The sequence below is a fragment of the Hylobates moloch genome, unplaced genomic scaffold (assembly GCF_009828535.3).
Source record: "Hylobates moloch isolate HMO894 unplaced genomic scaffold, HMol_V3 SCAFFOLD_1, whole genome shotgun sequence".
Taxonomy (NCBI): domain Eukaryota; kingdom Metazoa; phylum Chordata; class Mammalia; order Primates; family Hylobatidae; genus Hylobates; species Hylobates moloch.
In genome coordinates this window covers 23,210,672-23,235,125 of record NW_026652276.1, presented here as the reverse complement: position 1 = coordinate 23,235,125, position 24,454 = coordinate 23,210,672, and the positions used below count along the sequence as shown (strand labels likewise).

The following is a 24,454-nucleotide window of genomic DNA, read 5'->3' as shown; positions in this document are numbered from 1 at the left end:
GGCGCGATCTCGGCTCACCGCAACCTCCACCTCCTGGGTTCACACCATTCTCCTGCCTCAGCCTCCCGAGTAGCTGGGAATACAGGCGCCCGCCAACACGCCCGGCTAATTTTTTGTGTTTTTAGTAGAGACGGGGTTTCACCCTGTTAGCCAGGATGGTCTCGATCTCCTGACCTCGTGATCCGCCCGCCTCAGCCTCCCAAAGTGCTGGGATTACAGGCTTGAGCCACCGCGCCCGGCTGGTATTATCTCATTTTTAACAGATGAAGAATCTGAGGCTTGGTAAAGGAACTTTCCCAAAGTCACAGAGCTAGTATCTGGAGGAGTCAGCTTTAGAGAACCAAGGCAGTTTAACTCCAGAGGCTGTGCTCCCTCCACTTCCTGCCCCATATCCTCTGACATTACCTTGAGGCGAGAGGGATCAGCACAGGCATAGGGGCAGAGGTGACAGTGGTAAGGCTTTTCCCCAGTGTGGATGCGGCTGTGCCAGGTGATCTTCTGTCGGTTCTTGGTGCTGTAAGCACAATCGGTGCACTTGTAGAGACGAGTGCCCCCATGCCCTTTCACATGGTGATCTAGTACCAGCTGATGGCGGCACGTGAAGTCACAAAAGGGGCAGTGTAGGGGGGGCTGGCCAGCATCCCCATCCCCATCTGAGGCTGCCACAGCTGCTGAAGTCTCCTCATGCTGTTCCAGGTAGTGCTTTACCAGGCCCACCCGCTCCCGGGCAGCAAAGTCACAGAGCTGACAGCGGTGGCTGAAATGCTGCTGCCTCCGGTGCTCATCCAGAGCTGGTCGGCTAGGGAAGGCCTCCTGGCAGGCCCCACACTCAAGCCGTGGGTGCTGTTTACGGGTGTGTCCTCGTAAGCTGGCAGGGCTGGGGCACAGCAACCCACAGTGGGAACAGTGCAGGGGGCCCTCAGTGGTCTCTGCAGGAGAGCCAGGGGCAGGCTGTGCAGGCTCGGGGTGTCGGCGCAGAGCATGCTGCTTAAGTGCTGTCTCTGAGCTGAACTGGGCTTCACACTGGGAGCAGGCAAAGGCTGGGGTGCCTTGGTGGCAGCTGTTGACATGACGAGTGATGTCATGGCGAAGGTAGCCACTATAGTCACAAAGTGGACAGAAGTGGGTGGGTGTCTTGTCATGTACCCTTAACCGGTGCAAGCGCAGTTTCGAGTTGGTACCAAATGTCTGGGGGCAAGAGCTGCAGGGGATGCGGCCAACGCCTGTGTGTCGGGACTGGTGAGCCTCTAACCGGTACCGTCTGGTGGTCGAAAAGTCACAGAAAGGGCACTGATGGGGCTTCACTCCCTCGTGCTTGAGCCGCCGGTGCTGCTGCATGCAACGGCTCTGTTTACAGGTGAAGCCACAGTCCCCGCACTGTAGATGGGGCCGGGGCCCACGGGCTGGGGCCGCAGCGGGGTGCCTCCTCTTCTGGTGGAGCTTTAAGGCGGTGGCAGCAGGAGCAGTGAATGGGCAGAGGCTGCAGTGCAGCTCTCCAGACTCGAGGGGGCAGCCCCGGGTCTGGTGAGTCCTCAGAGCCCGTTCCTGCTGGCAGCTAAAGGGACATGTAGGGCAGGAGAAGCGAGCCCCCTTCTGCTTTTGAACCAGAACTGTATCCCCATCACCAGAGCTGGACTCTGTACTCTCATTCTTCGGGGGAGCAGAGTCCCCATTGCTCAACGGGGACACATCAGGCTGGGTCTGGGGGGTCCCTCGTTTTCCTCCCCCGCCACGTCCTCCCCTGCAGCCTTCAGCCACGTGAGAGGTAATAGAGGAGAGCCGGGAACAAAGGAATGGGCAGGAGTTGCAGTGAAACTTGCCCTGCTCAAAGCGGTGCTTCTTCAGGGCCTCTGTGGGCGAGGAGTTTCCTGCAGGAGGGACTGGGTCAAGGTGGTGCTTCTTAGGGGCCTCCGTGGGTGAGGAGTTTCCTGCAGGAGGGACTGGGTCAAAGCAGTGCTGCTTAGGGGCCTCTGTGGGCAAGGAGTTTCCTGCAGGAGGGACTGGGGAACCAGAGACTGTGGCAAGAGGCTCTTCTGTTTCTTCTGGCTCCTTGGGAAGCTCCAAAGGAGCATCTTTTGGAAGCAGTAGCTCTGCTTCTAGTGGTGCAGGTGGGGTCTTCCCACCTTCTGTGTCCTCTGAGGCCTGGGAACCCGGGAGCACAGGCTGCAGAGGGATGGGTGAATCTGGTCTGGGCAAGCCCTTGTTCTTTCTGAGCAGAACAGGGCACTTCTTCAGCAGGTGGGTGCTGAGGCCACGTTGTTGCTTGAAGCTAGCCCCACACTCGGGGCACAGCAGGGGCTCTCGGCGGCCTTGGCACCCAGTCCTGGAGTGCAGATTCAGGGCCTTCTCCCGGCGAGTGATAAAAGGGCAGTGTGGGCAGCGGAAGGCTCGCCCCTCTCCCTGGATCACTACCATCTGCACCCGCCCCTCTAGCACCAATGCCTCTGCTTGTTCTTTGTCCTGTCTCCTTAGGGCCTTGAGTAACAACTCTGACTCAGGTAACGGGGGCAAGGGTGCTGTCTCAGCAGGTGGAGTTGCCTTGAAAGTTCCTACCCAGTTGTTAGGGGCCTCCTCTAAGGATGGAGGATTTGTGGAGGACTCAGACACTGGCTTTTCCAGAAGGGGATTTTCTTCAGCACCCAAGTCAGAAGTCCCAATACCTTCAAAGCTAGATAGCTCTGGTCCTTCCAGTCCATCTGGCCCTTCCAGTCCCAGGGGCCTGAACTCCATAGGGGCTGTTTCAGTGACCTCCTCAAGGGGTGGCTCAGTCACAGACTCCAGCTCTACTCTCAGGGCCTCTAGGTGTAGTGTGCAGCTGCCCTCCTCCACCTCTGCTGGGCTGGGACTGCCACCCAGGTCATCCCCATGGGGAGCCTCACTGCCCTCCTGTCTTCCAGTGTTGACCTCCTCACTCGTCTCTGGCAGGGCCTGGTCCAAGCTGGGGTCCACCACAGTCCCAGGTTCGTGACCTGGCCCCTCAGGTTGGGCTGACAGCTGGTTTGAGGGCTCTGAATCTGGTGGGGGTGTTGGACCCTGCATGGCCCCTTCTGGCTCCTGGCTTGCATAGCAGAGCTGCCAGGCCTGGTCTGCAGGCACATAGCCATGGGCCTTGCGTTTGTGGAACAAGAGTGTGGTGTTGCTGAAGGTGCGGTAGTCACAGAGGGCACAGTGGAACTCACGGAGGCGGGTATGCTTGCAGTTCTCATGGCTCAGGAGAGCCTGCTTGTGGCGGCTCTGGTAACTGCAGTAGTGGCAAGGGTAGAGTGGGGCCGGTGTGCCGGGGTGGTGCTGGGAAGCCATGTGCTTCTGCAGCTCATACTTCCGCTTGCAGGCAAAGGCACACACCTCACACATCAGAGACTTGCCCTGATGCCGCAGCTTGTGGCTGCTCAGCTGATCAGCCCGGTGACAGCGATAGGAGCACTGGTTGCACTGATACCTGGCAAGGAGGGAAAGGGGGAGGCAATCACAATAATTAATCACAACAACTAAGAATCACTCAGTAAATGCTTACTGTGGGCCAGGGTCTGCACTCAGTATCATACATGTGTCACCTGATGTAACCCTCCTTTTCACTACCCTATGAAACTGGTATCTCTATTTTCCAAGTGAGAAAAACTAAATCACGGAAGTTAATAACTTGCCTAAGGTTGGTTACAAAGTAAGCCAGGAGCAGAGACAGCCTAGCTTCAGGGCCTGTGTTCTAAGCCCTATTCTGTACTGCCTTCCTAAAAGAAAGTAATCATGAATCAGCATGACCCACTGTAGACGTCCAAGGAACTGACATGGCTACAACTCCACAGGGCAGGTTTCTGTGCCTCGTTTCCCTTCTCCCACAGAGGCAGGACAGCTCTAGAAACCCCTTAGCCAGCTGTGCCATAGGTCAGAGAACTTGCCTGGATTTGGAAGTGGCCAAGATTGGGGCATGAATATAGAGTCTATCCACTTTCCCAGGGCCAAACTCTGAGAACTCAAGTGACACCTTAGTCTCTAGGCCTATACTGTAGGTCTATACTCCCTTCCCAGAGCCCAGAGAGCGCTCGCCATGTGACTGAGCCACAGTCACAGAGGCCAGCTGTAGGCAGTGGAGTTGAGACAGTGGGAACAGAGAAGGGTGTTAGGAAAAGACTCTCTTTTTTCTTTCCTTTTCTTTTTTGAAACAGAGTCTTACTCTGTCACCCAGGCTGGAGTACAGTGGTGCAATCTTGGCTCATTGCAACCTCCACCCCCCGGCTCGAGCGATTCTACTGCTTCAGCCTCCCAAGAAGCTGGCATTACAGGCGTCTGCTACTATGCCCAGCTAATTTTTGTAGTTTTAGTAGAGATGGGGTGTTGCCCAGATGGCCTTGAACTCCCAAGCTCAAGCAATTTGCCTGCCCCGGCCTCTCAAAGTGCTGGGATTACAGGTGTGAGCCATTGCGCCCGGCCTTAGGAGGAGACTCTCCAGGGACCGGAGAAAGAAATAGGGCCGGAAGTTAGATCCAAGAGGAAGCTAGCTTCGCGTAAGGTTCTTGGGATTGGGACGGAGGCCTATGTGTGTGTTGTACCTGAGGTCCCCTGCATGTTTTCGCATGTGCACACGGAGGTAGTGCTTCCACTTGGTGACATAGCCACATTCAGTGCACATGTAATCCTTGGTGTTGGAGTGGGTCAGCATGTGCTTGGATAGGTAGCTCACGTCTCGGCATGTGAAGTCACAGAGCTCACACTTGTGAGGCTTCTCACCTTATATGGGGGATGAGGATGAGGGGAGAGAACACAGGTCAGATACAGATCAAGTCGACAGACCATTTCTTCCAGCAAGCCTGCCCTGATGCCAGGGAAGAACAACAGCTTCATGTGCTACCTGAGATGGTGAAAACCTCACAATAATGAAGGCTGCTTCAGAGCCCTCTCAGACAACTACTCCCCCAACTCCCACACCAGTGAAGATGGGAAGAAAGTAAAGACCAAGCTTTTCTTTCTTTTTTTTTTTTTAATTGAGACAGAGTCTCACTCTGTCGCCCAGGCTGGAGTGCGGTGACGCGATCTCAGCTCACTGCCAAGCTCAGCTGCCCGGGTTCAAGCAATTCTTGTGCCTTAGCCTCCCGAGTAGCTGGGATTACAGGTGCCCGCCACCACACCTAGCTAATTTTTTTGTATTTTTAGTAGAGACAGGGTTTCACCATGTTAGCCAGGCTGTTCTCGAACTCCTGACCTCAGGTGATCCGCCTGCCTTGGCCTCCCAAAGTGTTGGGATTACAGGCGTGAGCCACCATGCCCACCCCAAGCTTTTCAAAACTAGCTTAAAGTCCACTCTTGATTTGTTTTACAACTGGCTGTCACTATGGTCAACTGCTCTACTTAGCCTAATTCTTTCGTTTTCTAGAACAAAAGGAAAAATAAATGAGACAACAGAACAGAATGGTCAAGAATTCTGAAGTTCAACATAGTAATAAAAATATCAACAGCCAACATGAACGAAGTTCTTACTATGTGACTAGCACTCTTCTGAGCACTTTGTGAAAAAATTCTTCCTCTCGGCCGGGCATGGTGGCTCACGCCTGTAATCCCAGCATTTTGGGAGGTCGAGGCGGGTGGATCATGAGGTCAGGAGATCGAGACCATCCTGGCTAACATGGTGAAACCCTGTCTCTACTAAAAATAGAAAAAATTACCTGGGCGTGGTGGTGGATGCCTGTAGTCCCAGCTACTCAGGAAGCTGAGGCAGGAGAATGGCATGAACCCAGGAGGCGGAGCTTGCAGTGAGCCAAGATTGGGCCACTTTAGTCCAGCCTGGGCAACAGAGCCAGACTCCATCTCAAAAAAAAAAAAAAAAAAAGCCTCCTCTCCTCAAATTTTCAGAACATCCTTAAGAGGCAGGTGCTATTATCACCCTCATTTTACAGATAGGGAAACAGAGGCACAGAGAAATCATAGAGCCATTAAGTGGTAGTTTAAATCCTAGTTGACTACCATGTGGGTTTGAGCAGTCTGCTTCCTTGTCTCCAAAAGGTTGGTATAAAGATTATATGAAATGTCCCAAAGCTGTCAGTGATACTCAGTGAGAACTCAAAGGAGAGCTGTCCATGTTGATGGTCAAGACCTGGCACTGACAGGCTGGGGGCCAGATTCCTTCAAGACCCCTCCTTGTTGTCCCTGCCCACTCACCCAGAGCCCTTCCCTATGGTGAAAGGCTAGCAATGTGGTATTCTGGTTCTAACACTATCTGTGTGATCTTAAAGTAGGTCTCAGAGTTTGTCTCTTTTCTCATCTTTACCTGCCTTACTTACAAGATTAAGCCTTTTGGAAAGACCTCAGAAACATGAGATTTTGTGACTAAAGCATGTACAGGAATGAGTTCAATGAGAATAATGGCTTTGTCCCAGGCTGCCTAAAATTTTTTCTCCTAAACCACTGTCTTTGATGAAAATTCTAAAAATGTCCTGTCAATCCACTGATGTTGACATAGAGGTCACAAATGGGATGATGCTGTAGCAGGAAGCTTGGTTTGGTTGTTACCCAAAGCATCAAGAATGCTAGAACACAGTTACGAGTGCGAGTTAAACATCTGCAACTTCCAGGTCACTGGAGGTGATCTTGTTCAGTGTCATGGACGCCCAAGCTATAGAAGGCCATATGCGTGTAGACGGCTCAGTCCCCTCGCCCCTCTCTTAGCACATCCCAAAACATGAATTGCAAAGTAAGGTATTTGTCCTGGTTTGGGTTTCTTCAGGCTTGGTATTAACCCACTCAAGCCTGACTAGGGGTGGGCAGAACTGGACAGGGGCTTAAGAGCGAGGCACAGCACCACAGTGGTTAGAGCACAGGCTCTGGAATCAGACTGCATGGATTCAAATCCTAGCTCTACTACTTTACTAGCTAAACGACACTCAAGGCTCATTTGTAAACTTGGAATGCTAGATCTATGTCTAGGAATTTTGGGTCAAACGAGAAAATGTATGCAAGACCCTTTGTAGCCAGTATCACCACCATCATTATTATAACATTATTGTAAGGATGGAAACCATCCTACCGGTATGTAGAAGCATGTGTCGGATGAGCACCCTCTTGTGGGCAGTGGCAAAGTTGCACTCAGGACACTGGTGGATCTTTTCATGAGCATGCATCTTGCCTACATGATCCTGGTAAGCCACTGGGTTGAAGGTGGCAAAGGGGCAGAAGGTGCAGCGCAGCTCTTCACTGCCAGGGTGGCCCTGCTTCTTGTGTTTACGGAATAGGTGCTTATTGGAACAAGCAAAATCACAGTGGGGGCAGTGGAAGGCGTAGTGGCTCTTGTGGTGGGCCTCCATGGCTTCGGCTGTGGCAAAGAGCATGGGACATGAGTGATGGCGGCACTCCACAGCCCGCACCCCATGGGTCTCCTTCAGGTGCTTAATGAAGGCCTTGCGGTCGGGTGCTGCATAGCTGCAGCCCTCCTGAAAGCAGCGAAGGGGTAACGGCTCTGCTGCGGCTGCTGCCGTGTGGCTCTTGAGGTGCTCCTTGAGGGCCTGGCTGAGGCGGAATTCCTCACGGCAGACAGGACAGGCATAGGTGTCTGAGTAGAAGTTGGAAATATCTTCATGCATGCTGGCCATGTGGCGGTTGAGTGCATTCCTCTCCACTGCACTGTAGTGGCACAGTGGGCAGTGGTGGGCCTTTTCACCCAGCTCCCGCAACAGATGGGTCTTGAGCTTGCTCTTACTGGTGAAGAACTTCTGGCAGTTGGGGCACTGGAGGCTGGGGTCTGGGAAGTGGAGATGCAGGTGCTCCACCAGATGAGTCCGCTTCTTAAAGCAGCGCTTACACTCTGGACACATATGGGTCTTGAAGAGGGACTCGGTGCCAGAGACCACATCCCCTGGGAGAGGGAATACAGAGTTGAGAGAGTGAGATTTTTCTGGGTATAGCCAGATAATGGGAGAACCACAATTTGCTCAGACACAAACGATGTGTGGCCTCTCTCCAGGAAACCAAGCAAAAGGGTCTCAAATACTGTAGTCTCAAAAAAGGGTGAGAAACTCAAGTTTTAAGAGAAGCAAAATCACAAGGGCTTCTCAGGCCTTGCTGTGACAGCCTGTTTGAAGTGCTTTATTTAGCTACCTGCTACTCTTGAGCCTTTGTTTAGAGCTGCTTAAAATAATCTGAATGGAGCATTCTTGTTCTTTCCTGCCTTGTTCTATGGGGGCAGGCAGAAGCATCGGCAAGATTAGTTAGAAGGAAAAGAGCCCCCAAGCGGGTGAGCCAAAAGAAGGTAAAGTACTCTTACTTCCAAACACTGGCTCACAGGCTCTAGATAATAATGAAGTTGGTAATAAATACAACCAAATCTTTCTTATTCACTTGATAACTATGCTCCTTGTGGGATGACTTTCAAATATTCTACTGAGATGAAAAACTGGGAAGCAAAGATTCAGAAAAAAGTATTTGAGGGCTCAGTGCCAGACAAAATAGGCTGCTGATCATCAATAACTTCTGGCATCTCTATATGATGAAGATCACCTCCTGCTTCCCTGCTAGTTTTCTGCCTGAGGAAAACCAGCCCAGTGAAGCAAACTCAATTTACCCCAATGCTATATTACTAAAGTCTTTACCATTCACTCATTTATCATTTTCCCACTAGACCTTGACTTTTGAGTCAAGGTAGAACAGAATAAAAGGATCTGAACCAAAGCTCAGAAAACAAACCCCAGAGCCTCAATGCCAGGGTTTCAACAATCCATTTCTTCCCCACAACCAAGGGCTTCAAGCCTCAGGATGTCATTACCTTCCAGCCGCTGAGCCCCTTGGCCTTTATCCACAGCCTTCTGGGAGTCCTTCTGGGTGTCACTCTTCTCTTCTTTCTCTACATTCTCCTCTTCAGCTGTCTCCTGCCCAGGCAAGGGTGTACCTGCTTCCTGTGAAGGTTCTCTCTCTCCTGGAGGCAGTTTGGGAGCTGGAAATACATAAAACTTGATAAAGTCTACAGGAGCCAATGACAGCACTAAATGCTTATACTTCTCTACCTACTGGCTGAAATAATCACTCTCTCCCACTTTTAGCATAAGGAAATCTTTGGTTTTATGTATAAATGTATTTCCACTCAAGATGGAAATAGGAGGACCAAGAGCTAAGTTATTAGCAATGTTCCAGTCTAAAGTAACTCAAACCTCAGAGAGCACCACTTTCAGACTCCATGAAGCTGACAGCAGTGAGGTCATTGAGGTCATAGGGGGCTGAAAGTAGAGAATGAGTAGACTGCAATTCCTTCTCTTATCAGAATCCTGGCCTCTCCTGGCCCGTTTTCTCTGTTTCCTCCTGCTGCTTTGCTCTCTCATGCTTTTTTTGGGACCAAGAGGAATGACAACTAGTAAAACACCATCTCCCTTGAAAGTTCCTTTCTTTCCTTCTTTTTTTTTTTTTTTTTTTTGAGACAGGGTCTTACTCTGTCATCCAGACTGGAGTGCAGTGGTGCAATCTCGGCTCACTGCAACCTCCGCCTCCTGAGCTCAAGTGATCCCTCACCTCAACCTCCCGAGTAACTGGGACTACAGACATGTGCCACCACACCCAGCTAATTTTTGTATTTTTTGTAGAGACAGGATTTCACCACATTGCCCAGGCTGGTCTTGAACTCCTGGGCTCAAGGGATCCATCCACCCTGGCCTCTCAAATTGTTGGGATCATAGGCATGTGCCACAGTGCCCAGCCCAAAGGGTTATTTCCTTTTTAAAATAACCCTGGCTTCTACTGCCCAATCCCCAGTTGCTCTAAAGGAAAGTCTACAGGCATTCTATCAGTGGCCATAGCCAATGATGGTCATTTTCACTTTTGCTCTCAGAAAGTTGTGAAATGGATCATTAGAGAATATTGGTTAAGTAACTTCAGGCCACATGTAGCCTAAGCCAACTTCCACTCCTTGTCACAAACAAAGACTTTCTCTTTGTCCCATATATTCCAACTGTTTCAAGATGCCTTCCCATGTCATCCAGTAACTCCATCCTCCTGAGCCACTATCTAGATTCTCTTATATTCATGTACATTCATGGCCTTGGAAACAACTGCCTCTCCTGTGGCTGAACTCCAGGAGAGGAACTGCTTGGCTCTTGGCCTCATACCTGGCAGCAGCTCCTGGGATGGAAGGCCCTGAATGGCAGAAAGTTCTCCCTGTGTCCCAGCACCATGGCTCCGCTGATGCTGCCGGAAGAGTTTGACGTTGGAGCCCATGAAGCTGCAGTGGCTGCAGTGGAAAGGGTAATGCGCCTGCCGGTGCAGCTCCATGCCCTGCTGGCTCCCGAAAAGCAGGGGGCAGCCCCGGAAAGAACAGGGCACAGGAACTGCTCTGTGAGTCTGCCTCAGGTGGTGCTGCAGACCCTTGCGATCTTCAGCAGAGAACACACAGCCAGATTCTGGGCAGGAGAAGGTGTCAGGAGTGCCCCGGTGAATCTTGAAGTGGCTCTTCAGGGCCTGAGGTTGGGCAAACTCCTGTCTACACACAGGGCATGATAGGGGGCTAACTGGTGGGCTCTGGCCCTGCAGAGGGCCAGGGAGGGTTGGGTTGCTGGGAGGCAGCTCTACAGAGCATGGGGGGCTAGAGAGGCCCTGCACAGGCTGTATACGGGTCTCACTGCACTGGTGCAGGGCCAGCAGAGTGGGCTCTGCGAAGCTCTGTTCACAGCGCTCACAGAAGTACACCTCCACCACCTTTACCAGGACACCTGCAGGCAGAGGACCGACAGAGAAAGGCATAGAATCAGATGGAACAAGACTCATAGGAGTTAGTTACTAGTAGAAAATGTAGGTGAATCTTTTAATATTCGTAGAGTACAGATGGACTTTGAGTCTGGTCCTACACCCGGACTGTAAGCCCCATAAGGTCAGGGACCATCTATCTGGCACGTGTGTTTGGATTCCTAGCACAATACTTGGCACAAGGTAGGTGCTTAATAAATATTTGTTAAATGAGTGAACAAACAAGCAAATCCAGAAAGCATTAAGACAGTATGTTTTGCCCAAGTGAAAACCAGAAACTTCCAAAAGAAAATGACAAACTAGGGATAATATCTGCAATATAAATGGTAAGAGCTTTACTTTCAAATTCTGTAAACAGCTTTACAAAGGCACAGGAATGGAGAATATCCTTTCTGAAAATAATTATTATTCTCCATAATAATTGCTGCCGTTTTAAAAGCAATGGGCAAGACTTTGATAAAGAAAGGCTTAATAAACGCTCTCATTTGGTCCTCCAACAGCCCTATGACAACAAGGTCCTGAGATTCTATGAGATTAAGACTACTGTTTATTAGTGGTAGAGCCATGACTCAAGGCCAGGTTTGTCCTACATTTATTCTGCTGGTCTGTTTGCTCTTTATTGTTTTTTTTGTTGTTGTTGTTAAAAAAAAAATTTCAGGGCCAGGTGCGGTGGCTCACGCCTGTAATCCCGGCACTTTGGGAGGCTGAGACGGGAGGATCACGAGGTCAGGAGATCAAGACCATCCTGGCTAACATGGTGAAACCCCGTCTCTACTAAAAATACAAAAAATTAGCCAGGCGTGGTGGCACACACCTGTAGTCCCAGCTACTCAGGAAGCTGAGGCAGGATAATCGCTTGAACCTGAGAGGCAGAGGTTGCAGTGAGCCAAGATTGCCCACTGCACTCCAGCCTGGCCAAGAGAGAGACTCTGTCTCAAAAAAAAATTTCAGGTCGGGCCTAGTGGCTCACGCCTGTAATCCCAGCACTTTGGGAGGACGAGGTGGGTGGATCACCTGAGGTTGGGAGTTCAAGACCAGCCTGACCAACATGGAGAAACCCCATCTCTACTAAAAATACAAAATTAGCTGGGCATGGTGGCGCATGCCTGTAATCCCAGTTACTCAGGAGGCTGAGACAGGAGAATCGCTTGAAACTGGGAGGTGGGGGTTGCAGCGAGCCAAGATCACGCCATTGCACTGCAGCCTGGGTGACAAGAGTGAAACTCTATCTCAAAAAAAAAAAAAAAAAAAAAAATTTTCAGTGCAACATCTAAAATGATACATAAGTATACAAAGGAAGAATAACCACCCAGCACCTTCACACACACAATTTGGTGTGTTTCTTTTTGACCCTTTTCTTCCCACTTGCTATATATCAAAGATATTTTTATCTTTGAGTACATTTACATCTAGCTTGTACTTTCTTGTCCAGTTCATGTTTTTTCCAGAGCATGGACAAATCAAAATGAAATTCTGCCCTTACTTCCCTGGGGACCAAAAAAATAAAAATAATTTTTTTGGCTGGTGGTGGGGGAAACAGGGTCTCTGTCACCCACGCTGCAGTGCAGTGGTGGTGTGATCACAGCTCACTGCAGCCTTGACCTCCTGGGCTCAAGTGATTCTCCCACCTCAGCCTCCTGAGTAGGTGGGACTACAGGCACCACCATTCCTGGCTAATTTTAAAATTTTTTGTAGAGATGGGGGTCTCCCTATGTTGCCCATTCTAAAAATAATTAAAAAAATAAATAAATTGCACCCTTACTGATGGACATTTGGGCTGTTTCCAACCATTACAAATAAAGCACCCCTATATATCCTCATCCTTGCTCTGGCCACTGTAATTCCTGTGTCTTTGTGCATTCCTGCAGTGGAATTACAGTGGTCAGAGTATGCAAATTGTAAAATTTGCTATGTAGCTGAATTGACCTTCAAAAGATTATACTAATTTGTATCTCCATAAGCTGTAACATAATGTTTCCTATAGCCTCATCAACACTAGGTATTATTAAAAATGTTTAATTTATGCCAAAGTGCATCTCCTATTTTTTTTTTGAGACAGAATCTCGCTTTGTTGTCCAGGCTGGGGTTCAGTGGTGCGATCTTGGCTCACTGCAACCTCTGCCTCTTGGGTTCAAGCAATTCTCATGCCTCAGCCTCCTGAGTAGCTGGGATTACAGGTGCCCACCACCATGCCCAGCTGATTTTTTGTATCTTAGCAGAGATGGGGTTTCACCATCTTGCCCAGGCTGGTCTCAAACTCCTGAGCTCAGGAAACTGCCTGTCTTGGCCTTCCAAAGTGCTAGGATTATAGGCATGAGCCACCATGCCCAGTCGCATCTCTTATTTTTAACTGGAATTTATTTGTTTGCTAGTGAGATTAAGCACTACTTTTATTTCTTCTTTAGAGCATTGCACATAGATTTTTTTTCCCATTTAAAAAAAAAAATGGTTTCTGCTGGGTGCGATGGCTCATACCTGTAATCCTAAAACTTTAGGAGGCCGAGGCGGGAAGATTGCTTGAGCCCAGGAGTTCAGGACTAGCCTGGGCAACAAGGTGAGACCTCGTTTCTACCAAAGAAAATTTAAAAACTAGCTGGGTGTGGGTGGTATACATCTGTGGCCCCAGCTACATGGGAAGCTGAGGCAAGAGGATTGCTTAAGCCCAGGAGGTCAAGGCTGCAGTGAGCCATAACTGTCCCACTGCACTCTAGCCTGGGTGGCAGAGCAAGACCCTGTCTCAACAAACCCCCCCAAACCAAAAGAAAACAAAAAAAGGAAAGCAAACAACAAAAAAGATGGTTTCTTTTTCTTACTGTGGCTCTTTGAATTTTAAAGATATTAACTCTTTCTTATATATTGCAAATGTTTTTCCTAGGCTTTTTTTTTAAAATTTCTTTCACCATATGGAAGTTTGGAAATATTATATGGTCAAATTAGCTAATCTTTCCCAATATTCTTTGTCACTATACTACAGTGCCAAGTGAAGTGGTGACAACTATGGCTGGAGGATGGCAATTAAAAAACAGGGAAGCTTCCTAAAAATAAGAGGTGAGGATAATGGGATGAATAAAGGGAGAATCTTTCATCTGAGATAAATACAAATGCTCAACTCCTACTTTTTTTTGTTGTTTTTTTTTAAAGAGATGGGGGTCTCACTATATTGCCCAGGCTGGAGTGCAGTGGCTATTCACAGGTATGATCATAACATACTGCAGCCTCTAACTCCTGGGCTCAAGCAATCTTCCTGCTTCAGCCTCCCAAGTAGCTGAGACTACAGGTGCATGCCACTGTACCAGGCCTCAACTCTTATTCTTAACAACATGCCTTGGATGAGTAAAGTATGTTATACACAAAAAACTAGGGCAGGGAAATACCAGATCACTTCTGGAAAGCCCTGCCAAGCCCAGGGTGGTAGAGACACGGTTTTTGCTTAATCCCTGGCTGCAGTTCCTGGGTAGGAGGGTCAATATGGAGGAAAGAATCTCCAAGGACTGTAAGAGTAGGGACAAGCCAGGATTGGGCAGAGGTGTCAGAAAGGTCTTACTTTCTGGATTACTGCCTAGTACACATGAAGCCCTTGCAGGACAGACTGCCAAAAGCTTGGTAGAAGGCTGTGCAGCACTTTGCCAGCCTTCAATCAACATGCACCAACTGCAAACCAAATGACAACATCTCCAAGTATAAAAATAGGATGCTACCTTGTGTTCTCATCATATTTATACAGAATCAAAAATAACCCAGACAAAACCTCAGAGCTGCTTGTCCCACTGGCCTGCTTGCAACTGTGTTTGTACCTGGGGTCTCTCCAGGAGCACCTGGGGTCAGGGTTCCAGCTACTGTCTCCACAATGATCTCCATGTTCCCTGGTCCCTCTTCAGTTGCTGTGGCCTCTACCAGCAGGCAGCCTGGCTCAGTAGGTATAGGTGCAGGGTCCACAGAAGGACAGGGGCTCTGGACAGGCCCCAGGATTCCACGGTTAGAGAGTGGCGGGGGGATCAGCAATAGCTCAGGGCACAGTCCATCCATCTCTCCGGTGCTATTGGCTGGCTTTGAGTCCAAAAGGGGGTCTGTCATCACCACCGACTTGTGTGTTTTGGCCTCTTAAATGCTGACAAGCCAACCAGAAGAAAAACAAAGTAAGGTTAGAGTTCTTACTTTCTTCCTGGCTGGCGTGGGTACACAGCCCAGTGTCCACCCACTTAGGCATTTTCTTGCATGGCAATATGCCATATGTACCTTATGAGACTAAATAGAGGCTTTCTTTTATGATAATGTTCAGAACAAAAAGTATAAAAACGATAACAGAATATTAGGACACAGCCAAGAAGTATTGGCCAATATATTAATGACTGTAGGTTGTCTTCTGCCAGCTAAGTGCCCTTAGCCAAGTCATTAAGCAATTTGGGTCTCAGATTTCTTATCTGCAACAAAATTAGGTGGGGCCAAAATATCTCAGAAGTCCCTTTTTTTTTTTTTTTTTTGAGACAGAGTCTTGCTCTGTCACCCAGGCTGGAGTGCAAAACCAGTGGTTCCTCACCTATAACGTAACACATTTGGAGAAATTTCAAACTCATTAACTGACTATGGCCTCAAACTAAATATGAGAACATAACTGAGGAATGAATGACAATTGAATTGCATATCCTGTTATACATGGCTATAATGAGTTTAAGTTGAATAATTAGTAATTAATAAGAATGATAGGAATCACTTCATGAAATTGAGTCACAGACAAGATGCAAAAAGAAAAAAAGAGAGAGAAAAAAAAGAAGAAACCAGGCCGGGCACGGTGGCTCACACCTGTAATCCCAGCACTTTGGGAGGCCAAGGCGGGCCAATCACCTGAGGTCAGAAGTTCGAGACCAGCCTAGCTAACATTGTGAAACCCTGTTTCTACTAAAAATACAAAAAATCAGCAGGGTGTGGTGGCACACGCCTGTAATCCCAGCTACTCGGGAGGCTGAGGCAGGAGAATCGCTGGAACCCGGGAGGCGGAGGTTGCAGTGAGCCGAGATCGCACCATTGCACCCCAGCTTGGGCAACAAGAGGGAAACTCCGTCTCAAAAAACAAACAAAAATCAAGATCCTGCAATCTGATAGTCCCTATTTCCAGAATCCCATGGACTCAAAACAACAGATCACAGGGATTCACAAGGTGGCTGGAAAGTGTACTCCCGTGGTCAGAGGGATTCTCTGGAAACTGCAGCCTCCACTTACTGAATATTATCGCTGCTCTGGGAAATCTTCAAGCTTGACCATACATGGCCTCCGGGGGGAGCCAAGGAGGACGCTGAGCCGTCAAGATTAAGAACCTTCACCTGCGGGAGGACAGGGTGAGGTGGAAGACAGGCGGGCACGAGAGAAGAAATATGCTTATGTTCCGGGCAGGAGGGCTGAGGAAGAGAAAGGACAGACTAAGGCAGAGAGAAGTCCTGGAGAAACAACGGGCCCCGGCCTAGGGACCCAGGTTCCCACCTGCCTCTGGCTCTGACTCACCGCGTGGCCTTGGACAGACACAGTGCTTCGCTTCTCTGGGCCTCAGCTTTCCTATCTGTAAAATGGAGGTGATGACAGTGTCCACATCGTCGGGCGGGAGCTGGATCATAAGAGCCAGCGAACGGGAAAGGCGGTTTGTAACCTGGAAGGCTTGGGATGGAGCATCGTCATGATTTTGGTCCTGAGAGCAGCGGGTACCCGGGCGGGGTCCAGAACCGTGACGCGACTGCGGCGCCGGGGCCCAGCTCATCTGGGTGCTCCCTTCAGTACCTCCTTCGGAGAGTTCCCAGCGCCCAGGCCCACCCTGATCCCGGGGCTCGAAAAACTTTGCCTCCAGCTCGCTCCACCCGCATTCCCTTCCCAGTTCCGCCCCGCAGCCGCTCACTCACCTCCAGACCCAGAGCCGGCGGGAGCCGCATCTCTATGGTCGGCCACGGCTGGAGCGGCACCCGGGGCCCCCTTTGTGCGACCGCCTCCTGCTCAGCCGCCTCTAGGATATTGGGGATGTGGAAGCCACTCTCTCTTCCTCTTGCCGGCTGCCGGGGTACTGTATGTTTTCTCTCTCTGGTTTTTCCCGCCCTCCACCCCAACTCCAGCCCTGAAGCCGGAGAAGCACCATCGAGAGCTCTGGGGTAGAGTGGCGTGGGCTTCTCGGTGGGTGTGGCGGGAAGTAGATGAAAGGACCCGGGGCGGGGCCGAGCGCAGCTTCCCCAAAGTGCATGCTCAGTGAAACCATCGAGACGGAGGGCCAGAGAGTCACGGCGGTGAGAGGGCTGAGTGACGGGTTACCCCAAACCATGTGGCTGGAGGCGCGAGCTGGGGTGTGGGCGAGGTTCAGGAGGGGGTTCCTGGGTGTCGCGGAGGGGCCGGGGGCCTGAGAGCTTTGTCTGTGGCCTTCCATGCATAGGTGTTTTGGAATTCTGGATCCCAGTTCTGAGGCTCAGCCGAGGTCACTGCTGTCAGCTCACCTCCCTGCATGCTAGGCGCAGGGCAAAGTGGCTGGGGTTCGGGGTTGGAGGAGAAGTGTACTAGAAACAACTTTGCGCTTATCCCTCAGGATCTTGTCTACGATGTGACGATCCGTGGAGAAAGTAACAGATGGGCAGATTTTCAGTTGGGGAGAATGAGGGAGAAAAGAACGGGCATTCCGAGCCAAGAGCAGTGCATGAGCAAGCAGTTGGGAGGTTGCTTACTTGTTGAACATATTTGTTGCATATTTGCTAAACAGGTAGTGTTAGGAGCTAATCCATGAAAGGTAGGTGGGCGCCGTATTGTAGAGGGCCTTGAGTACCAAGCTGAGTTTATACCCAATTCAGGGGTCTGTTGGGAGCCAGCCATTGAAGGTGCTGGAGCAGAGGGAGATATGGAATTGGAGCTGATGCCTATGATCAAAGATCTGGACCCTTGTGTAGCTGTTCCTTGAAGCAGGAGGTGAAGACCTATTAAAATGCCATTTCAAGAACTACGATTTTAAAGACAGTTTAGGTGGGAGGTAATAAAGGTCTAAACGAGACATTAGATATTGGGGACGTAAGGGAGAGGATATTTGAAGGACATTACTCATAACAAGACATACGGTTACTGACAAGTCAACGGACGCTTCTCCCTTGCTGACTGCAGCCAGTGGGCCCCTTTTTATCAAAGCTGGTCCCAGGGACCACAAAAATCTTGTCCATCCATTATCCTGATGTGAAGCCTGTTTATATAGCTCTTTTTGGTTTAAGGCATCTCCAGACATGGTCCTCTGGTGGGAAACATGTATGAGTAGACTAATGAAGGACAAAATGGGATGAGGGACCTGGAGTCTCCACCCTTGCATTCCAATACCACCCTTACCCCACAAAAGGAGGGTATTGACCCACACAGTAGTGCTGACCTGCGGGCAGGGCTGGGGAGGTCCAATTTCTAAAGTAATCTGTGCTTTGTCCCATCTCCACTGTTCCCCACCCCTAGGTTTTCGTAACACCCCAGGGCCTGTAAGATTTGGTGTTTCCCTTTCAAGATGCCACTTTCAGACTTTATTCTGGCCCTGAAGGACAATCCCTACTTTGGGGCTGGATTTGGGCTGGTGGGTGTGGGCACAGCCCTGGCCCTGGCCCGGAAGGGTGCCCAACTGGGCCTGGTGGCATTCCGGCGCCATTACATGATCACACTGGAAGTCCCTGCTCGAGACAGGAGCTATGCCTGGTTGCTTAGCTGGCTTACCCGCCACAGTACCCATACTCAGCACCTCAGTGTCGAGACTTCATACCTTCAGCATGAGAGCGGCCGCATTTCCACTAAGTTTGAATTTGTCCCCAGCCCTGGAAACCACTTTATCTGGTAAGGTTGGGAGCTAGGAGGGCTGTGAGAGTAGAAAAGAATGATGGGAGCTGGGTTTGACCCATTCACTCAGTCTGTTTTGATCGTTCTTATTCAGGTATCGGGGGAAATGGATCCGGGTAGAACGAAGTCGAGAGATGCAGATGATAGACTTGCAGACGGGGACTCCTTGGGAATCTGTCACCTTCACAGCCCTGGGCACTGACCGAAAGGTTTTCTTCAACATCCTGGAGGAAGGTGTGGGATGGCACAGGCAGGCTTTCTAGGGATGTTGCAGGGATGGGGACATTTGACATCAGATGAGCAGTTTGGAGAGGTGGAATAAGCAGGCCGGGGTGAGCCCATGGGAACAGGGGGCCAGAAGGAAGCTGTTTGGCACAGCTCCACCTAATTGAAGAATCAGCCATAGTGAAGAGAATTACTGGCTTTATCTCATCTTCTCCCAGCTCGAGAGCTAGCCTTGCAGCAGGAGGAAGGGAAGACCGTGATGTACACAGCTGTGGGCTCTGAATGGCGTCCCTTTGGCTATCCACGCCGCCGGCGACCACTGAATTCTGTGGTTCTACAACAGGGTCTGGCTGACCGAATTGTCAGAGACATCCAGGAATTCATCAATAACCCCAAGTGGTACACTGACAGAGGTGAGAAGCAGCTGGGGTCTTGGCTGTGCTGTTTTTGACATTTTTAGAAGGGACAGGTTGGTCTCCAGCCAGACGGGGTGATACAAAGCTCTAGTCCAATTCCCAGAGATTAAGAGGAATGAAAAGTTGTGTATGAGAATGATTTATTTCCGTACCAAGTTTATCAGGCTTCCAGGGGGCAGGGCTGGGAATGAACATAGATATCTGGGGCAAAAGGCATGATCATCCTGGCTCTATCCCTAGGCATTCCTTACAGACGTGGCTACCTGCTTTATGGGCCTCCTGGTTGCGGAAAGAGCAGTTTTATGTGAGTATTCAAAATTTCTCTTAACTTGGCAAAATGAAGCCTTTGTGGAAACACTGGGCTGATGGGGTTGGAAAGGGAAATGAATCTGGGGATCGGGGACCAGGATAAACATGAAATGTGTGGAACATTAGGGTGTGAGGTAGAAGTCAGGCCTCTGAGACACATGTCCCCAGACGGTGAGGAGAGTAGCTGGGCCTGAGGAAGCATTTCCAGGTTGCCTGCTACCTCCTGCCATCCCATGCTCCATAGCACAGCCCTGGCTGGGGAACTGGAGCACAGCATCTGCCTGCTGAGCCTCACGGACTCCAGCCTCTCTGATGACCGACTCAACCACCTGCTGAGCGTGGCCCCGCAGCAGAGCCTAGTACTCCTGGAGGATGTGGATGCTGCTTTTCTCAGTCGAGACTTGGCTGTGGAGAGTAAGTGAGGGGTTCTGGAGGAAGTGGAGTGGGTAACTGTGGAACAGGGGAAGAAAGCAGAAATCCAGAGGGCTGGCGGAGGATGCCTGGGTTAGTGACAAGAGCCCACAAGACGCACGGATAAATAGGGGAACAGAGTGGGGCATGTTAATTTTATGCTGGGCTATGACTACTCATGCTTCCTTATCTTTGCCTTCCTCCAGACCCAGTAAAGTACCAAGGCCTAGGTCGCCTCACCTTCAGTGGACTGCTCAATGCCTTGGATGGTGTGGCTTCCACTGAGGCCCGCATTGTGTTCATGACCACCAACCATGTTGACAGGTAGGAAGGAGCCAGGCATCCTGAGACTGATGCAAGAGCCCACCCCCTCCCCTAGTGCCTTGGGAGGAACAGGAGGTCGAGGAGCCATCTCTGTTTGGTGCTAGTGTGACCACTACCTGTGACTCTGCTTTCCCTGTCTCCTCTCAGGCTGGACCCCGCCCTGATACGCCCGGGGCGAGTGGACCTGAAGGAGTACGTGGGCTACTGCTCACACTGGCAGCTGACCCAGATGTTCCAGAGGTTCTATCCAGGGCAGGCACCTTCCTTAGCTGAGGACTTTGCAGAACATGTCCTTCGAGCTACAAACCAGATCAGTCCTGCCCAGGTGCAGGGCTACTTCATGCTGTATAAAAATGACCCTGTAGGAGCAATTCACAATGCTGAGTCTCTGAGGAGGTGATCAGGCTGGGCTCAGCTCAGCTCTCCTCCTCTAGTTCAATAAACATCTGCCACACTACTCTGCTCTCTCATCTCCCTTCATCACTGAATTGGTACTTGAGTAAGACAGGGGCTGCAATCACAGGTGCCTACAGGGGTCAGTCAGGCAACCACATATACAAATGATGGGGCATAGCCTAAGATAAAGAGATGAGACACAAAACAGGAAACTAAATTCCTCTACCTAAAGGCATTCTATGTATATAAATAATGGACAGGCATGGGTTTGTATACAATGGGTTGTTAACGGTGGGTCCTAAGGACTCTGCTTACATGCTGACATCCCACTAGTTTTCCCTGAAACTCACTATACTAGCTGATGAGACGTCAGACCCTCTTTACCCAGCTCTTTGGAGAACAGACTTCAGAGCAAAGTTGGGGGCTACTCTGCCACACCCCAGTCTTACTAGGAATTGAGAAAAAGAGCCATTCCTTACAGGCTAGGCGCTGCTGAGCAAAGAAAGCCAAAGAAGGCCAAATATCTTTATTGCTCCCCTCCCATCCCCAATTCCCTGTTCCCCCCCAAGTCCTGCTAGGAACCATCCTCAGATTCCAGGCCCAGGGGCTCCCTCCGAGTACCAGGCCGGTATGCTCCCTGGCCCCGAGGCAGGCGAGGGTAGGAAGAACCAGGTGTCCGGCCTTTAGAGCGCTCCCAGCGAACACAGTCCCCAGTCCTGCGGGGTGGGGGCCCCTGCCAGCTGCCAGGCCCCTTCTCTTGTGGAGGACCTTCAACTCCTTGGCTATGGGGTTCTGGCTTTAGGTCCATGGGCTCCTTGAGGGGCCTCTCAGGAGGTGGCAGTTCCTGGGTGTCACGGGTACCTTTAGGGGCGTGGCACTCCCCTCCCTTCGGGTGCCTCCGTTCGGGCTGTCGCCAGGGACCTCGACTGGGCTTGGGGGGATCTAGCATAGCTTTCTGGGTTTCGCCCGACCTTTGCTGATTTGACCTGGCCCCTGGAATCTTCTCACATATGTACTGGGTCGCCACAGGCAGAGGAGTTGGCAAAGTGGATTGAACGGCTGGTGAGGTGGACAGTTCTGCTGCAAGGGTGCTGGGTGGTTGGGATCCTTTGGAGACATCTACAGCTGACTCAGGTTCCACAGGGGCAGGAGGCTAGAAAGAAGTGACAAGATGCAGTGAGGGAGATGCAGCTCCTCAAGGTGGGGAACTACAGGCCCCTCTCCTACTATCTGGGCTGACCATGATCAGCCTATCATCTTCCTGGTTAGAACAAAACTCACTCTGGGGCCATGGCTGATTGGGGTTTGTAGGAAGGTTGGTGGCATTACAGGATGACTGGGAAACCCTTCCCTCACCTGCTGAAGGCTGATGAAGTATCGGTTTCGCTCAGCCTCAAGGTCAATGATTCCCCCCCGCTCCTGCTGCCTCTGGTAGAGCCGCTTGCGTTCTTCTTGCTGGCGCAAGCTCTCTGCACTGGGCTGGTACAGCTCCTGGAAGGAAGTATGGCAGAGAGGAAATAATGAACAGCAGAAGGCTGACTCAAACCCCTACTCCTCCGAGGCTGCCTCAGGAGATCTGCACTGGTTTTGCCCCTCAGGTCTGGGCTCCTAGAGTCTTAGGCTCCCGCCAGTGGGGAATGTGGCTTTGCAGAGAGGTCCTAGGCAGTTCAAGCCCAATTTCAGAGATCCCATTTGACACAGACAAGATGCCATTCCTTACTCTTTAGAAAATGCCATTACTCCTGGCTCAGATTGGAAGAAAGTCCCCTTACCATGGGCTGTTGGGGTTCAGGGGCTGCTTTCAGTGAGGCAAGATCATACACGAGGGGCTCTCTGCACACTGGACACTGCACACCAACTGCCTTCTAAAAAAGAGAAAAATCATATGCCTGTGTCACAGCCCAGGACGCCCCCTGGTGCTGACCCATCAGCCAACCTAACCTGCAGAGGGCTGGGACTAAAGGGCACAGGGACACTGGTTCAGCAGTGAGTTGGGACAGAGCATGGGTTGTCTAACTAGAGATCTGGGAACCCCCTGAAACTGCACGCAATATGTAAGTATATATAAGGATGCCCTGGCCAGGCACGGTGGCTTGCGCCTGTAATCCCAGCACTTCGGGAGGCTGAGGTGGGCGGATCACTTGAGGTCATGAGTTTGAGACCAGCCTGGCCAACATGGTGAAACCCCGTCTCTACTGAAAATACAAAAATTGGCTGGGCGTGGTGGCTCGCGCCTATAATCCCAGCTACTTGGGAGGCTGAGGCAGGAGGACTGCTTGAACCCAGGAGGCAGAGGTTGCAGTGAGCCGAGATCACCCTACTGCACTCCAGCCTGGGTGGCAGAGTGAGACTCCATCTCAAAAAAAAAAAAAAAAAAAAAAAGGATGCCCTTTTTTCTGGACAGAGGTAAGAGTTCATTGATCTCAAAATTCATTAATCTCAAGAGTTCATTAATCTATGACCCTAAAAAGGTGAAGAGCCACTGGAATGGAGGGATGGAAAAGGTTGTGAAAGGCTGTGCCTACGGGTGTCAGATGAGCGTGCAGGTGCAGTGAGGTCTACCTGTTTGATTGCAGCATGCTGCCGTTCCTGTTCCTGCTCCTGTCCTTGTACCTTCAGCTCTTGCTCCATGTGCTGGATGTACCGAGCAAGGCAGTGGCAGTGGAAGTAGTGGTAACAGGGTGTTTTGGTAAAGGCCTCCTTCTCCTAGAGGGAAGGCAGATGTAGGGCACTAAGTCAGAGCTCTCTCACAGCCCTCATCTGCTGGTCCCAAACAGAATGCCAGGTCCCAAAAGAGAAACCCACCTGGAAACCATAGAGGCAGATGACACACTGGCCATGAGGGATGTTGTTATCTGTGAGAATTTCCTTCCCTTTCTGAGGAGAGAAGACACTGATTAAACGGGGCTAGGGGAAAGAACAGTGAGCAAGGCCTGTCTACTACTCCTAGGAGTGACTGGCTGGACTTGGCTCCTAGCAGGCCAGTTTGTTACCTTGTGTTTATGCATTTCTGTCTTGGTGACACTCCCTCTGCTGGGAATCAATCCTTCTCTACATCTCGCCCCTCCCCCAAAATTTGATCTTCCTGGTTTCAAAATTCAACCTAATTGTTTTTCCTTTCATTAAATCACTTTTAATATATCTTGGAGATGAAAATAATACACCTTGAGAGAAAAAAATGTTCAATTAAAACTCATCTTCTGGGAGGGCTTTCTTGATTAGCCCCCTTCAATATCACTCCCCTATGGGGCAATGCGTTTGTTCTAAGTCAGCTTTCAGGAAGCATGTCAAGGCATGGACAACCCAAATGGACAGCGAATTCACAAGGCATTGAGTTGGGCTGTGAACTATGCATTTGAATTGTTATTTGAATAGCTAATAGTGTACTCTGGAATTCCACAAAGTCCAAGGCTGCATTGTGGAGGCCTGACCCAGGACTGCTACAGTGGCCTATCAAACCCACTCTGACTCTTAGCCACCCACCTTCATTCTATTCTGAACGTTTTTCTTAAAAATTTAAACTAAGAGAGGCTGGGTGTAGTGGCTCATGCCTATAATCCCAGCACTTTGGGAGGCCGAAGCAGGTGGATAACCTGAAGTCAGGAGTTCAAGACCAGCCTGGCCAACATGGAGAAACCCCATCTCTACTAAAAATACAAAATTAGCTGTGTGTGTGGCGCATGCCTGTAATCCTAGCTATCTGGGAGGCTGAGGCAGGAGAATCACTTGAACCTGGGAGGCAGAGGTTGCAGTGAGCTGAGATCACACTATTGCACTCCAGCCTGGGTGACAGACTGTCTCAAAAATAAAAATAAATAAATAAATAAACAAACAAACTAGGG

The 24,454-nt window shown here is 50.4% G+C and overlaps 3 protein-coding genes across 20 annotated transcripts in view; 1 reads left to right on the top strand and 2 right to left on the bottom strand.

Annotated features, from left to right (window-relative positions):
- The window catches only part of ZNF142 (zinc finger protein 142), a 20,465-nt gene extending 3,615 nt beyond the window's left edge, over positions 1-16,850 (bottom strand). The window contains exons 1-9 of one of the 7 annotated variants that reach the window (XM_032754473.2): positions 16,596-16,688; positions 16,207-16,356; positions 15,928-16,103; positions 14,505-14,818; positions 10,077-10,676; positions 8,747-8,914; positions 7,016-7,840; positions 4,548-4,725; positions 406-3,439 (exon numbers count right to left, since the gene is read on the bottom strand). In XM_032754473.2, coding sequence (XP_032610364.1) covers positions 406-3,439; positions 4,548-4,725; positions 7,016-7,840; positions 8,747-8,914; positions 10,077-10,676; positions 14,505-14,784 — 5,085 coding nt within the window. In that variant the 5' untranslated portion in view covers positions 14,785-14,818; positions 15,928-16,103; positions 16,207-16,356; positions 16,596-16,688. Of the gene's footprint in view, positions 1-405; positions 3,440-4,547; positions 4,726-7,015; positions 7,841-8,746; positions 8,915-10,076; positions 10,677-14,504; positions 14,819-15,927 lie in introns of those variants that run through there. The other 6 variants (XM_058438211.1, XM_058438210.1, XM_032754471.2 and 3 more) reach the window with 6 other exon arrangements.
- Positions 16,363-20,673, top strand: LOC116810294 (mitochondrial chaperone BCS1). Of its 11 annotated transcripts, none has more exons than XM_032754491.1 (9): positions 16,910-16,970; positions 17,523-17,637; positions 18,160-18,528; positions 18,626-18,765; positions 18,975-19,169; positions 19,413-19,476; positions 19,726-19,895; positions 20,099-20,216; positions 20,364-20,673. In XM_032754491.1, the coding sequence occupies exons 3-9, from the start codon at positions 18,209-18,211 to the stop codon at positions 20,614-20,616; spliced, it is 1,260 nt and encodes a 419-aa protein (XP_032610382.1). In that variant the 5' UTR covers positions 16,910-16,970; positions 17,523-17,637; positions 18,160-18,208; the 3' UTR covers positions 20,617-20,673. The 11 variants fall into 11 exon arrangements, with proteins under 11 accessions (XP_032610386.2, XP_032610385.1, XP_032610382.1 ...); XM_032754489.1 differs by having other exon boundaries at positions 16,910-17,027; XM_058438234.1 differs by lacking the exon at positions 16,910-16,970 and adding an exon at positions 17,038-17,155.
- RNF25 (ring finger protein 25) overlaps positions 20,658-24,454 on the bottom strand; it is a 13,857-nt gene continuing 10,060 nt past the window's right edge. Inside the window, exons 6-10 of one of the 2 annotated variants that reach the window (XM_032754486.2) lie at positions 23,418-23,489; positions 23,175-23,318; positions 22,385-22,477; positions 21,969-22,103; positions 20,658-21,765 (exon numbers count right to left, since the gene is read on the bottom strand). In XM_032754486.2, coding sequence (XP_032610377.1) covers positions 21,187-21,765; positions 21,969-22,103; positions 22,385-22,477; positions 23,175-23,318; positions 23,418-23,489 — 1,023 coding nt within the window. In that variant the 3' untranslated portion in view covers positions 20,658-21,186. The remainder of the gene's footprint in view (positions 21,766-21,968; positions 22,104-22,384; positions 22,478-23,174; positions 23,319-23,417; positions 23,490-24,454) is intronic. The other variant, XM_032754487.2, reaches the window with a different exon arrangement.

What these genes read in the sequence shown, in the direction of transcription:
- LOC116810294 (XM_032754494.2), top strand. Translation starts at nt 18,209, where the DNA reads ATGCCACTTTCAGACTTTATTCTGGCCCTGAAGGACAATCCCTACTTT. An exon ending in TCGAGACTTGGCTGTGGAGA is followed by an intron (nt 19,896 to 20,098) that starts GTAAGTGAGGGG and finishes GCCTTCCTCCAG; the next exon opens with ACCCAGTAAAGTACCAAGGC. An exon ending in ACCACCAACCATGTTGACAG is followed by an intron (nt 20,217 to 20,363) that starts GTAGGAAGGAGC and finishes GTCTCCTCTCAG; the next exon opens with GCTGGACCCCGCCCTGATAC.